Raw genomic sequence first — 15,983 nt, 5'->3', positions numbered from 1 at the left:
TAACATCTCATTGCAGCAGTCTGTTGTACCAGTGTGCTTCAAGGAGACAACCATTGTGCCGTTACCTAAGAAGACCAAGGTAACAGGCCTCAATGACTATCGTCCCGTGGCTCTAACATCCATAGCCATGAAGTGCCTGGAAAAGCTGGTCATGACACACATAAGCAGCATCATATCCAATTCCTTGGACCCGTTCCAGTTCGCATATAGGGCGAACAGGTCTGTAGACGATGCCATCTCCCTAACACTACACACTGCCCTGGAACACCTAGACAGGAGGGACACTTACGTCAGACTGTTGTTCATTGACTACAGTTCTGCATTTAATACTATTATTCCCTCCAAGCTGGTCCTGAAACTGAGGGACCTAGGCCTGGGCACCCCCATCTGCAATTGGATTCTGGATTTCCTGACTGGTAGGCCTCAAGTGGTGAAAAAAGGGAACAACACCTCATCCACTCTGGTTCTCAACACCGGAGCGCCACAAGGCTGCTGCCTCAGTCCTTGGCTGTACTCTCTGTTTACACATGACTGTACAGCCATACACAGCAATAATTGGATTATCAAGTTTGCCGACGACACCACAGTAATTGGCCTGATAAGCAACGATGACGAGACGGAGTACAGAGATGAGATAGTCCAGCTGATGAGATGGTGCAATGACAACAACCTTGCCCTGAACGTTGGCAAAACTAAGGAGCTCATCGTGGACTTCAGAAGCCACCGAGGGAACCATCACCCCATCAGCATAGACGGGACACCAGTGGAAGTCGTCAGTTGCTTCCGATTCCTGGGTCTGCAGATCTCTGATGACCTGGCCTGGAACCATAATACTGAGGCTATGCTGAAGAAGGCACACCAGCGCCTTTACCCTCTACGGTGCCTGAGGAAATGCGGCATAAGCACACAGTGGCTTGTGAACTTTTACCGCGGCACCATAGAGAGTGTCTTGACGAGTGGTGTCAATGTGTGGTATGGTAACACCACTGCACAGAACAAGAAAGCCATCCAGAGAGTTGTGAATACGGCAGAAAAGATCATCGGGTGCTCACTTCCATCCATCGAGGAGATCTTCCAGACCAGGTGCCGGAACAAGGCCCGCTCCATCATCCAGGACCCCAATCACCCTGGGCACAAACTGTTCTCCCTCCTGCGGTCTGGACGTCGGTACCGCAGCATCCGAACCAGGACCAGCAGGTTTAAGAACAGTTTCTATCCACAGGCAGTGCGCCTACTGAACTGCTAATCGCACTGCCCCATATATTATAGTTATATGTTTATGTAAATATATATATTATACTTATATTACCATATATTTATCATATTACATTACTATTATTTCCAGTGGTAATTGAGGCTTTTTTGCACTATTCATCATATCCTGCAACTTGGACTGTTATTGCTATACTTTTTGCTTATTTGCTTATTGTTTTTGTTTATACTTGTTTTAATTTTTTTGCTTTTATATTATATGCCTGTATTGTGGGAGTGAGTGGGGAGTAAGCATTCCATTGTACTAGTTACATATGGCAATAAAATGATCTTGAATCTTGAACGATTTTCTAAGTGCCCTGTTACCACGTCACTAAGAATAGATTCTAGCATTTTAGCAGAAAAACATTCTGGAGGATTGGACTCCCTACTCAGCGTCTTGAGTTTAAATTCTAGTGTCAACTGTCCTTCATATTCAGGTTTCCCCATGAAAGATGATTGCACCAGTGCAGGCCAGGTAGAGAGAGGAGAAAAAAGTAAATAAGTGGTCTGGTACAGGAAACTTTCGTTTAACCGGAGGTTAAATGTCTGGAAAGCTCTATCTACCGACAAAATTCAGGAGCTGTTTCCTATAAGTTTTTTTACTTCTCGTTGCTTTTTTTTTCCAGTCAGGCTCTGCAAGGTCTAGCTGAAGCTGTTGCTTAGCTACAGAGACACTTTTAAGCTGCGGCCGACTATTTTGAAGCTGTTGCTAAGCAACAGGGTTTGTTGATTCACACGGAGCTCAAAAGCTCCGTATGTTTTAACATTAGCGCTGGTTTCTACGGCAGTTTTGATGGTATGGCACCAGCTCGGTCCCGTCAGTGCCGGATACCAGAAAATTTCCTGTTCCTTGGCACCATTATTCCACTTTAAAAAGGTTTTCCATTTTTTGTTAAAAAGGGACGGTAGGCTGCCATTTTAAAGGCTTTTTTTTTAAAGGAGGGAGGATATGGTTTCTTGCAATGGAGTATCATCAGTTGCCAATGCAACCTGCTGCTTTAAGATAGCTGAGTTTGGAATTTGCCACACAAGAAAGAAAGGTGTGCAGAATAGCCATAACTGAAGAAACAGATTTTGAATCATCACAAATATTTCCATGTATTTCAAGAAGCTGCTTTTTGATGTAGAAAAGTCCTATTCCAAAAAATGGCAAGGTTGGAAAATGATGCAGAAACTCAAATTAATCAGTTCCATTGAATGGAAGATATAACAACTATAGTCGATGAGTAATTTATTGTATTCCCCTTACTTCTATTATGAACCCTACAAGAGACTCAGAAGTTGTTTTCTGAAACTTACAAGGATTGAAATTGATCTGGAGTGTGAATTAACTGTTAAAGCCAGTGTAAATAAAAGCTCCAAAGAAGCCTGAAAGAGAGCCGACATAGAATGGAAGAAAAAATGCCGACTATGAGGTCAGACACTAAAAGAGAGACACTAAAGCATGGAACTAGGATTGTGGAAAGTGAAGCTGGAGTTGCTAGATTCAATGAGAGGTGAACATATTTGATGAGTAGATGTGTAGACAGAAGTGGGAACAATTTAAAGCAACTTTGTAGGGAGGTCAACCTGTACTCCACAGGATATGGCTAAACAAATAAGGACCACTAACTCTGAGTGATGGTAGGAGATAATCAAATAATGGATGCCAAAGACTGATGGGAAATGGCTAATAATGTTCAAAATGGATATCAAAGACTGATGGGAAATGGCAGAGAAAATGAAACCACAAGGATATGACTAAGAAGCAAATCAGTTCAGAAAGACTAGTTTGCGCTATACAAGAACATCAAGAGAAGCTAAAAATACAGCAGTAAAGGTGGAGCTTTTCAGCACCCTATTCAATAGCACTCTGGCTAACTGGGAACCTAGAGCATATCTGTGAATGCAGAAGATTACTTACCAGCATGTGGCCATGAGCCAGAGCAGCAGCTAACCCATGGAATATTAATGGAACAATATCTTCCCTGTAAACATCATACAAGCAAGCGAAGTTGACGTAGTATTTCAACGTACTGTAGTCCATTCTAAATCCCATGTCATTAAGTGGAAACTTTTTCTCACTTTTAGGAGACTGATTGTTTTCCTCCAAAACAGTAGTGGGAGTTCACTGTGGATCCAGATGCAATTTTGGATGAGCCACTAGACATTACTTGTCAATTCGTGGGCTGCTAGAAACTTGCTAATTTACCAACAATGCAGTGACAGAGCAGAAACAGTTGGAAAACTTGTAAGACGATATGGTCACTTTGAAGGCAGCTGCACCAGCTGGTGGAATTTTCCCAGAACACAGTTCTGTGCAGAAATGCCAACGTAATGGATTGTGTGATTTGCAAACCTATTGTAAACAGAACTAAACAAACCATCATCAGCAAAATTTTGAGAAAATAATAGTTGTGTTGCAGAAAATATAGCAGTTCAAGAAATTGTTGCCCCAGTTGCACGAAGATGCCAAAATAATGATTATGCATGAAATCTTAATAACTAGTGGAATGGAGCTCCCATATATCTTTATTTATAAATAAGATTTGTTGGACCTGATGGATGAGAGTTACTGAGTCTTTATTCAAAACCACTTGTAGTAAAGTTAACTTAAAAACCATTGACTGGATCCTAAAAACTTTCATTGGCCTATATTTTAAAAGACATTATGGAACATATTTACAAGTTACTTCACTTAACAATGCAGACCTAAAAAAACCCAGCTTCTATCAAGTTTGGTGTAGCTTTAATAAAGTGGTGAAACCATCAGAAATGGTACGTGTGAACATTATGGAATCCAAACTGGAAATGTACAACTATTAATGTTGCAAACTGTTAAGTCCATGAATGATTGAGACACGGACCAGCAGGAGTGAAAACAAACAAGTCTTTACTGGTGGAAGTCAATTGCGAAACTAACCAACAGAGGCTCTCTAGCGCCTTTTATACAGGGGTGGTCACTGCCGGTACTGCAGTCTGAGACCAGTTATTCTCTTAAAGGTACATACACAACAATTCCTCCCCTTTTAGATAAACAGTACATAACATTCATTTAACAACTAAATGATAACGAATTACAATCACAATTACTGTTGCTAGATACATTGGTTAAGTTTAAGCAATTATAAGTTCAGCCTTTGAGGAGGCTTCCTGATTCTGTCTGGATAACGCCTCTTTGGGGTATCGGGCTCTTCTGGCAATGTTGCGTCGGGATCAATGTCTTTGTTTGGTTCATCTGCTTCCAATATTACCGGTTCTGCGGTAGCTGCAATTGGAACGTCAATTTCATTACCAGGTGTATCAGATCGTGGTGTGGAGTTGACGTTTTCCAGTGACTCTAGAATCTGGTCAGCATGGCGTCTTACAATGCTCTCCCCAACGTCCATGGTATACATGAGAGGTCCTTGTCGTGTACAAATCGTTCCTGGCTGCCATTTCTCAGTGCGGTAGTCCCGGGCCAAAACTGGTTGACCTATCTTAAAACTCCTGGTCGGCCTTCCATTCATATTCTGAAACTGCCTGTTCTCCACATCTCTTCGGACGTTTGGCTTAACCAAATCCAAGTGGCATCGATTGAAGAACATCATGGCTGGAGTTTGGTTGGTAACCGCATGTGTCGCATTCCGGTAGGCAAACAAGAAGTTGTCCACCTTGTGTTGTAGGGGTATATTTTCATTACACATTGCCTTGATAGCCTTCTTGAATGTTTGGACAAACCTCTCGGCCAATCCATTAGTGGCTGGATGATATGGGGCAGATGTGTAATGCTTAACGCCATTGTTCTTTAAGAACCTCCGGAACTCTTCAGACACAAACTGTGGTCCATTGTCAGAGCAAATCTGTTCAGGCAGCCCATTCCTGGCGAATATGGTTCGCAAAACTGTGATAGTTTTTTCCGTGGTGGTTGAGGACATTTTTATTACCTCTGGCCACTTTGAATGTGCATCCACCGCAATTAAAATCATCGAGTCCATGAAGGGACCGGCAAAATCAATGTGCACCCGTTGCCATGGAGATGAGGGCCTCTCCCATGGATGCAGAGGAGCTTGTGGTGGGGCGTTTTGGACCTTCTGGCATCCTGCACAGCTCTTGGTCATCTCTTCGATTTCTCTATCGATTCCCGGCCACCACACAAACGCTCTGGCTAAGTTCTTCATTTTTACCCCACCCAGATGACCCTCATGAAGCTCATTGAGTACTCTATCCGTCAACTTAGGTGGAATTACTACTCTGGATCCACACATCAAGGTCCCTCTGCACACTGACAGCTGTTCTCTTCTCGGCGAGAATGCTGGCAGCAGTGGTTCGCCATGTGCTGGCCATCCCTTCACCGTTAAATCATAGACCCGTGATAGTGTCGGGTCATTCCGTGTTTCCTTTTCTATGTTTGCATTCGTCACAGGGAGACATTCGACTATGGTCGAGTGGAATAACTCCATTGGATCCACTGCAAGGTCTTCTTCTTCCACCGTTGGCAACGGTAGACGTGACAATCCATCAGCATTTCCATGCTGTTTAGTTCCTTTGTACTCGATGTCATATTGGTGTGCCCCTAGGAAAAGGGACCATCTCTGCAGCCGTTGTGCTGTCATTATCGGTACGCCCTTCTGAGGGTTGAAAATGGAGACAAGAGGTTGATGATCGGTTAGTAGAGTAAATTTTTGACCGTGCAGGTAGTGATTGAACTTCTTCACCCCCCACACTAGGCTGAGGGCCTCTCTGTCAATCAGGGCGTAGTTACGCTCGGCAGAAGTTAACGAGCGTGACGCAAAAGCTATCGGCCTCTCTAAACCATCAAGGAATTTATGTGACAGTACCGCCCCAATGCTGTAGGGAGACGCATCACACGCCAGTCTGATCGGCAGTGCTGGGTTGTAGTGAGCCAATACTTCCCTTGAAGTGATTAAGTCCTTACTCTTCTGAAAAGCACGCTTACAATCATCGCTCCATTTCCATGCTACCCCCGATCGTAGCAGGGCGTTCAGCGGGTGCAGAATTGTCGACAAATTCGGCAAAAACTTATGATAGTAATTCACCAATCCGAGGAATGACCTCAGTTGCGACACATTTTCAGGCGCTGGGGCCTTAACAACCGCTTCAATTTTGTCAGGGGACTTATGTAACCCCTCTTCATCAATCACGTGGCCACAATACGATATCTGTTTCTTAAAAAATTCGCACTTGGGGCGGTTGACTCGCAGCCCATGTTCCCATAGTCTTGTGAGCATCTGTTCTAGGTTGTTAAGGTGTTCACTGTCATCTTCACCTGTCACAAGGATGTCGTCCAAGTAACACTGAGTCCCTGGAATCCCTTGCAGGACTTGTTCCATCGCTCTTTGCCATATCGCCGGAGCCGATGCTACTCCGAATACCAATCGATGATACTGGTAAAGACCTTTGTGAGTGTTTATCATGAGATACTTCCTAGAGGACTCTTCAACCTCCATCTGCAAATATGCTTGTGCTAGGTCAATTTTTGTAAAACGCTTCCCTCCAGACAGTGAGGCGAAGATGTCTTCTATCCTTGGAAGAGGATATTGTACTGTGTGAAAGACTGGGTTCACCGTCACCTTGAAATCCCCACAGATGCAAATCTTCCTTGGCTCTCCGGACTTATTGCTTAACGTTTTCTTCATGACAGGAACGATGGGTGTCGCCCACTCGCTCCAGTCGACCTTAGACAACACGCCCGCCTTCTCCAGATTCTCCAGCTCTGCCTCGACAGCTGGGCGAATTGCATATGGTACCGGTCTTGCTTTGAAAAACTTGGGAACTGCATTCTCTTCTATTTTTATCGAGGCGGTTACGCCTTTAAGCGTGCCCAGTCCTTGTTGAAATACCTCTTTGGCGTTAGCTAAGATTGTTGACAATCGTCCAGGAGTGACGTCTTCATCTTTTTTACCGTCCACCGTCATTGCATGAATGGAATGCCAATCTAAGTTTATCTTCCTGATCCATTCCCGTCCCAATAACGGTGGTCCACCATTTGGCAGTATGTAGAGATACAATTTCCGTATTTTCTTGCCATTGTATTCGACAGGCACCCTTATTTTTCCTCTGGGGTATACTTTTTGCCCCGTATACGTCGTCAAGACGATGGATGTCTCTCTCAAGGGTATGTGTGAAAATAGCCGCTTGTAGTCTCGTCGATTCATGACGGTTAGCGCTGATCCTGTATCCAATTCCATTTTAACTTGGGACCCTGCTATCGTGAGGGTGACCCAAATGGTTCAGTGATCCTCTTTTGCGATTACATTGTGAAGTTTGAGACAGCTTAGTCTCCTGTTCTCTGATTCGCTATCGCTCATCTGGTCTTCGGCACTACTGTCCGTCATCTTTTGTACTTTCTTGTACGGTTCCTTAGTAGCCTTTTTGTTGTCGCTGGTCTTCTTCCCAGACCTGCAAACTCGTGCAATGTGTCCAATCTTCCCACATTGTCTGCATATTTTGTCTTTGGACCAGCAGTCCTTCTGGTCATGGTTAGTTCTGCCGCAGCGATAACATTTTGCAAATCCCCGTGTCATTTCGTGGGTGCCGTATTCCTGTGGTTTTTGTTGAATTTCTGCAGCTCCCCTGGCTGCTGCTTCATACGATACTGCCACGCTGAAAGCCTTATCTAGCGTCAGCTCTTTTTCTGAGAGTAACTTCTTCTGTGTTCCTTCACTCAGGAGTCCACAGACAAATTTGTCCCGTAGGGTATCTGCCAGTCCTGCTCCGAACTGGCAGTGCTTTGATAGCTTGCGTAGTTCCGTAAGATACTCAGCATTGCTCTCATCTTTGTGCTGAGTTCTCCTGTGGAATTTAAATCTTTCTGCTATCAACAGCGGTGCAGGGTTTAAGTGTTCCTGTAGGACAGCAACAATTTCGTTAAAACTCTTCGCCTTCGGTTTGGCTGGAGTAATCAGGTCCCGCAATAGGCCGTACGTTCTAGCACCCATTAAGTTTAGCAATATCGATGCCTTTTCCCCTCCGCTATTTCGTTTGCCTCGAAATATACCTCGACTCTTTCCACATACGTGGTCCAGTCCTCTAATGTATTATCAAAAGCAGTGATACAGCCAGTTGTCGGCATCTTGCAAATCTAAAATGGCGCCTCCTGCGCTTTGCCTTCTTCCCCGATTTAACAAAATGGCGCCTCCCGCGCTTTGCCTTCTTCCCCGCTGTTGTTAGCGCTGCTTTCCACGGTTTCTGGCGCGTTAAATATTGATTCTTTTTCTTTTATTATTTTCCCGTCGTGGAGCGGACCCTCTGGGACACTTCCCTCCCTCTTAGGTCCGAACGCTGCCCGGCTTCGAAGCACCGGCTGCGCCCTGTGTGCTCCACCCTCTCTCTCTTTGCTTCCCGACTCGCTGCCCGGCCCCGTTGAAAAGCCACCCGATCGAGCTTCAGCCTGCCACAGCCGAGGAAGGATCAGAGCACTACCTGCCACCAGCCCGATTAGCTGGGAAACCACAGACCGAGGAACCCAGCCTGGCTCTGGACAGTCTCTCCTGCAAGTTTTCAAACCGATGATTGACGGTCGACGCCCGTTTCCCGAGTTTCTTTGGACTCTTTTTTTTCTTCTGGCTCCGACCTTCAACAACGTCGTCTGAGGTGCTGCCGAGTTGCAGGTAAGTTCGTTTCTTATTCGTCGCCAGTGTTAAGTCCGTGAATGATTGAGACACGGACCAGCAGGAGGGAAAACAAACAAGTCTTTACTGGTGGAAGTCAATAGCGAAACTAACAAACAGAGGCTCTCTAGCGCCTTTTATACAGGGGTGGTCACTGCCGGTACTGCAGTCTGAGACCAGTTATTAAAGACTAATTAGGTATTTTTATGGATCTGTTGATGTAGTCACTCTTCAGCCTTGTTTTGCAACTGTTGAAGATATCAACTTAACATTTAGAGAAATAATGTCCAGTGAAAATTATAGTGATAAATTTTATGGGTAGTCCCGAGAAAGTACACAACCACTTGTAAATGAAGAAAAATCTCCAAGCCATCAGCTCTCCGAATGGAAAGGAAATGGTACAGTTGCACACTGGCAAAACCCCACTCCCAAATAACGGGCATCTATATATTTTTTTTAAATCTATGTTTAAAAAAAAAATGAAATAAAGGTCCTGTACTGACCTGTATCCCAGATCACAGATGAAAAACAATAGTGGCGTGATGAGAAGCCATGCCTTTCTGCATGTGGGGAAAGGCTGGAAATGCAAACTCGTGTATGGTTTTGCAGAAAACCTGGTGAAAGAAGAAAGCGTGCAGCAGAGATGCAAGACTATCCCTCAGTAACAAAAAGGAAACTTGTATGGAGAAAATAAACCTGGAATTACAAATGAAAGTAAAAGGTGGGGCAGAATGTTGTGGAAAAAAGCTAGAGGTGAAAAAAACAAGCATTAAAATGGAAACAAAAGGTGAAGGAAAGTAGAGTCCCATAGAAAAGCAAAAATGAAGAATAAATGAAAAGAGATAAACTTGGGCTTTATTTTTGTTAAAAACAATTTTTTTTTAATTAAATTAATTAAAGAAGTGAAATAATTGTGAAGTGGTTGGCTTGGGTCAACAGATTTAATGCCACATGTAATTGTGAAGAAGAGAACTAAATAAAAATGTAAAAATTGCTGTGGAAACCAAAGGTTCAGGTCACCAGTTGGTAACTTGGCTGGACATTGACCTTAAAAGGAAGCCTGAAATACCTGGAATTGCTCACCAGCTACTTCTCGGACCATAAAGCAGTTTCAGCTGGGTAACCCGACCAGGTTGTGCAGAAGACTCTGGGATTCTCACCTCCTGTGTACGGTACACTGTGGCAGAATTGGCGAGTCAACCTGGCGCTGAAGACCTACAGCCAAGGACTGCTGAGTAGGTACCACTACAATTTGTCTCAAACTTCCTGCTTAAAAGGGCGAACATTTCCTATATTCACTAAGAGTAGCATATCTCTGTTGTTGGTTCATTCTACCGTACAATTTTCCTGGTGAAAGTTTTGTATTAATGTTTATCATCAAATTAGTGCTTGGAATATAAATTAAGTTCTCTTGAGCTACAGAAAACTCTTAATTGTAACCAAATGTATTAAACAAACCAAAATACATTACTAACCAGAATCAAATATTTCTCTGCAATCCTTGTGTAAATCAACAGAAGAGATATGGTCTCTTGAAGTAAGTTATTTATAGACTCGTTACAGTTTATTTTTCCCATACTTTTATAGCCCAAGATTCTGCGGCCAGCTTTACTACCTGGTGAAGAGTTTGTTGGTGAGGGATTACGTGTTGTTCTGGACCCAGATGGTCGAGAGGAGGCATCAGGAGGAACACTGGGTGGACCACACATTCTGCCTGCAGAGGGGGCCTTATTTCTGACCACATACAGAATTATTTTCAAGGGCACACCACACGATCCCTTGGGTAGGATTTTTTTTTTAAAATAATTTACATTTATAACATTAAGAATTAAGCATATGCACTTAATTATGAAATGAGGAATTTATGATACAATGCTGCTTTTAGCCAGTAAGTTTTAAAAAAAACACTTGGCAGATTTTCACCAAATTTCTTGTGACTGGGATGATTTTGTAATTGTAGATTAACAATTGAGGAACAGAACAATGTTTGGAAGATACAGCTCATTCATCCTTTGGGGTTGTGTATAAATGTTATCTCATGCCACATGTCGAATTGTTTTCAGGTGTCCCACCACTTGTAAATTGGTTATTCTATTCATACCTCACATTTGTGTGGTACAGAAATATTCAATTTTACAGGTAAAAGTCGGTGTAGACAGTCATCTTATCAACATTACTGCTACATTACAAAATAACTAACTGAGAGCTTTCATGCCACACATATGGTTTAAGCTCAGAACCATCCAAGCTTACCGTACCGGTATCTGTAACCATTGATTTGACAGACTCATTTCCTTGGCTAACACCTTTTATTTCTACACCCAGGAAAAGTTTCAAGGAGCTATAGATAAATATAAATAAATTATGTCCTGAGAATCAAGTCCCCCGACATGGAGTGAAGAAAAATAGGAGCAGGAGTAGGCCATTCGGCCCTTCGAGTCTGCTCCACCATTCAATATGATCATGGCTGATCCTCAATCGCAATACCATATTCCTGCTCTCTCCCCATACCCCTTGACACCTTTTGCGTCTAGAAATCTATCTATCTATCTCAAATACATTCAGTGACTTGGCCTCCACAGCCTTCTGTGGTAGAGAATTCCACAGGTTCACTACCCTCTGAGTGAAGAAATTTCTCCTCATCTCAGTACTAAATGTCCTATCCCGTATCCTGAGACTGTGACCCCTCGTTCTAGACCCCCCCAGCCAGGGGAAACATCCTCCCTGCATCCAGTCTGTCTAGCCCGGTCAGAATTTTATATGTTTCAATGAGATCCCCTCTCATTCTTCTAAACTCTAGTGAATACAGGCCTAGTCGACCCAATCTCTCCTCATACGACAGTCCTGCCATCCCAGGAATCAGTCTAGTGAACCTTCGCTGCACTCCCTCTATGGCAAGTATATCCTTTCTTAGGTAAGGAGACCAACACTGCACACAGTACCCCAGGTGTGGTCTCACCAAGGTCTGTATAACTGTAGTAAGACATCCTTGCTCCTGTACTCAAATCCTCTTGCAATGAAGGCCAACATACCATTTGCCTTCCTAACTGCTTGCTGCACCTGCATGTTTGCTTTCAGTGACTGGTGTACAAGGACACCCAGGTCCTTTTGTACATCAACATTTCCCAATCTATCACCATTTAAATAATACTCTGCCTTTCTGTTTTTCTTACCGAAGTGGATAACTTCACATTTATCCACGTTATACTGCATCTGCCATGTATTTGCCCACTCACTCAACTTGCCTAAATCGCCTTGAAGCCTCTTTGCATCCTCCTCACAACTCACAATCCCACCCTGTTTCAGAGAATACAAACAGGCTGCCTCCTGGCACTTCAATAATCACTCTACATTCTATATTGAAGTTAATATATGGCACTGTGTGGAAGCATAACTTGACATCTAAGATTTTGAAAGCATAGACCATTAATGTTTGGGATTGCCTATTCTCTGAATTTAAAACTGTGGCTTCAGTATTAGCAGACAGCCTTTCAAAAGTACTGTCAGATGTCATTATGTTTTTGCACAGTAAATTCGACCTGAATGTGGGATGATTATTGTGCCAGAATACTGCAGCATGTTTGCAACATCTGAAATAAAGTTACTTCAAATTCATGTAAAGAATTAGGAAAGAATATAAGAAGCATTTATCAGTTTTTAGTGTTTATCTTTTATTGTTGTTTTAAAGGGAATACTTATAAAATATATATACTAAAGTGAAGATATCTGCATTCAGAGTTTCCGATGTGTTCATTAAAAGCTGTTTCATTCATGTATTTTGTACAGTGGGCGAGCAAACAGTAGTTCGGAGTTTTCCCATTGCATCAATGACAAAGGAAAAAAAGATCAGCATACAAAACCAGCTCCAACAAAATATGCAAGAGGGACTACAGATTCGATCAGCAACCTTTCAGGTATTCTTCATCCACAGATTTGTCCTAGACTAATTGATGTTAAATTTTTGCAAAGTAGTGCACAGTTTTTATTTTTCCATCTAATCCATATGAATGGTCTACTACCAGGGCAGCAAAATACCTTTCCTATTTTCTGTTACAGATAATTAAAGTAGCATTTGATGAAGAAGTGAACTCTGAGATGGTGGAGATCTTCAAGAAGCACATAGTGAAGTTTCGGTATCCACAGTCAGTCTTCAGCACTTTTGCTTTTGCTGCAGGTCAGAATGCACCACAGATAATTTTGCCAAAACAGAAGGAAAAAAACACTTCTTTTCGGTAAGTGTGAGACTGGATGAATAATGAGGCCACTCAGTAATAATTAAGGTCTCAAAGATTTTGCTGTTGGTGTTAACGGGGCTTTAATGCTAATCATAACTTTTTGTCATTATGGTTAGGATTGGTTAGAATATGAATAGTAGTAAAGAAGCAGTCGATTTGTTCTTCTACACTTAGTAATGGGAGCTATTGTACTACACTTCTGCATTATGTTTGGAAGCTGTAGTAATTTAAAACAAATCAGAATGGGAGAAATTAGAAAACTATTTTCATTTTAAGCTGAAAATCTATATAATTGTTATTATCATTGATACTCAGTATAGCAGTCAAGTACTGCATTTAAGTATTGCCAGACCACAATTTCTTTAAAATGTATGTCTTATACAAAGTGCATTTTAATATAGTCATAAGTGATTGGGGGGGATTTTAATAAAGCTACAAAAGTAGTGCAATTACAGCATGCCAAAGCACGGTCAAGCTGCACCATAGAATTATAGAAATTTACGACACAGAAGGAGACCATTCAGCCCATCGTATCTGTGCAGGCCAAAAATGAGCTTTCCAGCTCTTGTTCTGTAGCACGTAGGTTACAGCACTTCAAGTGCATATCCAAGTACTTTTTAAATGCGATGAGGGTTTCTGCCTCTACCACCCTTTCCGGCAGTGAGTTCCAAACCCCCACCACCCTCTGGGTGAAAAATGTTCTCCTCAGCTCCCCTCTATTCCTTCTACCAATGACTTTAAATCTATGCCTTTTGGTTATTGACCTTTCTGCTGAGGGAAATAGGTCCTTCCTACCCACTCTATCTAGGCCCCTCATAATTTTATACACCTCAATTAAGTCTCCCCTCAGCCTCCTCTGTTCCAAAGAAACAACTTCAATCGATCCAATCTTTCCTCATAGCTAAAACCTGTAGGATGCAGGTCAGATCCCTGACTCTACTGGGTTCAAAATCTTGGCTGTACTATTGTGGAGTGTCAAGTGGAGACCAGTGCTTGCCCAGAGGAGGAGGGAAAATAAACCAGGCTTGTCATTGTTCCACTTGCAATAGCCTTCCAATGGTCAGCACAAAAGCAACTTTGCAGAAATCTGGGAGTTGCAGGAGTTGCTTGGTGACTGAAAAAGAATGGGGAAAGCAGAAAACGATAGATAGTAACCAGAGAGACTATCTGTGTTTTCAGCAAACATTGTTTGCAAAAAATAAATTGAAACCACATATTTGAAATGATCACACGATGAATAACCTTGACAATAATAAACAAGGTTCTTTTATTGAGAGTTTTGTAATCCCGAGGACTTGGTAAGAATAATAAAATAAGTGCTGGTGTGTTGAAACCTGAAAAGACTCTTATCAAATTCATTACTTAGATTAGTTATGATAAATTTTCTTAACCTCTTGAGAATTATTTTCCAATGCAGCCTACAATTCTTTCTTAGCATCTGCTCCTATTTAGAGCAGCGAAAGCTTCTGAAGCCGACTAAAAAAATCTTGCATTTATTTTGTATTTTACAACCATCCTTACCTCAGTTATGTGAATTATGTCCTCTCTTGAATGAGTGCATCAAATAAACTGCCAAGTAACAATGAGGCAGGGAAATAAATGGGTAAACTAACTTAGGCCAGCTTGCTTCGAATCTGTCTCTACCAAACCAACCACAGAGTGGTATTGATACTTACCCTAGAAAAGTCCATAGCTCAGACTCTTACCCTTCTGGTGTAAAAGTGGCACCGCTGGAGGTAAAATCAGAAAGGGCAACAAACTCTTGCATGCCTTTGTGTATATAAAAGAATTGAGCTGTTTGAAGAATTCTGTACTCAGAACAAAGTTCTGCTTTAGTTTTATAGTCAATTGCCTTATCTGCATCAATGTAGAAAGTGCTGCTGTAGTTTTTATTGTAACAATGTCCAAAATTAAATAACATTGCATATAAATTTATGCTGAAATGAACTATTTCTTATTGAATACTTTGAAGTTCTTGAGGCCTGGTTGGAGATTTTTCAAAGTTAAAATTATATTTGTCCCAGAACTGGGAAAAACTGAGTACTTTAAAGTATATTTACTAACACTTTCCAAAATGATTTCTAGCACCCTTTCCAAGAATATTGTAAAAAGTGCAAAGAAGGCTGGAAAAATGACCATTGGCCGTCAGTATACAGTGAAAAAGAAACCAATTGTTTTGGCAATAGATGAAAGAGGCAATCGACCGGGCTGGAATGAGGAGGATGATGTTTCAGGTAAGCTGGGAGTATATACACGGGAATGGTAGCAGAGTGGTTAGCTTACTGTACTAGTAATTCAGAGGCCTGCACTAATGATCCAGAGACGTGAGTTAATATCCCACCACGGCAGCTGGGGAATTTAAATTCAGTTAATTAAATAATCTGGAACAAAAAGCTAATATCAGTAATGGTGACCATTAAACTATCGGATTGTCGTAAAAACCCATCTGGTTCACTAATGTCCTTTAAGGAAGGAAATCTGCCGTCCTTACCTGGTCTGGCTTATATGTGACTCCAGACCCGCAACAATGTGGTTGACTCTTAACTGCCCTCTGAAATGGCCTAGCAAGCTACTCAGTTGTACACAACCGCTACGAATAATAAGAATAAAACCGGACGGACCACCCATCATCGACAGCGGCACACCCAGCCCCGTCAACTCTGCAAAGTCCTCCTCACTAACATTTGGGGACTAGTGCCAAAATTGGGAGAGCTGTCCCACAGACTAGCGAAGCAACAGCCTGATACAGTTCTACTCACAGAATCATACCTTCCAGCCAACGTCCCAGTCTCCTCCATCACCATCCCTGGGTATGTCCTGTCCTACTGGCAGAACAGACCCACCAGAGGTGGCGCACAGTGGTCAGAGCAAAGCTCTGCAGTCCTGCCACATCCAGTCGTGA

At 42.4% G+C, this 15,983-nt stretch overlaps 1 protein-coding gene across 5 annotated transcripts in view; it reads left to right on the top strand.

Moving 5' to 3' along the window:
• sbf2 (SET binding factor 2) overlaps window positions 1-15,983 on the top strand; it is a 709,984-nt gene that overhangs the window by 578,017 nt on the left and 115,984 nt on the right. For all 5 annotated transcript variants that reach the window (XM_086007986.1, XM_086007985.1, XM_086007989.1 and 2 more), the window contains 4 exons: window positions 10,434-10,629; window positions 12,633-12,760; window positions 12,903-13,078; window positions 15,167-15,315. In XM_086007986.1, coding sequence (XP_085864112.1) covers window positions 10,434-10,629; window positions 12,633-12,760; window positions 12,903-13,078; window positions 15,167-15,315 — 649 coding nt within the window. The remainder of the gene's footprint in view (window positions 1-10,433; window positions 10,630-12,632; window positions 12,761-12,902; window positions 13,079-15,166; window positions 15,316-15,983) is intronic.

Source organism: Somniosus microcephalus, chromosome 15 (assembly GCF_052327205.1).
Source record: "Somniosus microcephalus isolate GS21.2 chromosome 15, FLI_Smic_1.0, whole genome shotgun sequence".
Taxonomy (NCBI): domain Eukaryota; kingdom Metazoa; phylum Chordata; class Chondrichthyes; order Squaliformes; family Somniosidae; genus Somniosus; species Somniosus microcephalus.
This window is presented reverse-complemented; position numbering and strand designations above follow the sequence as displayed.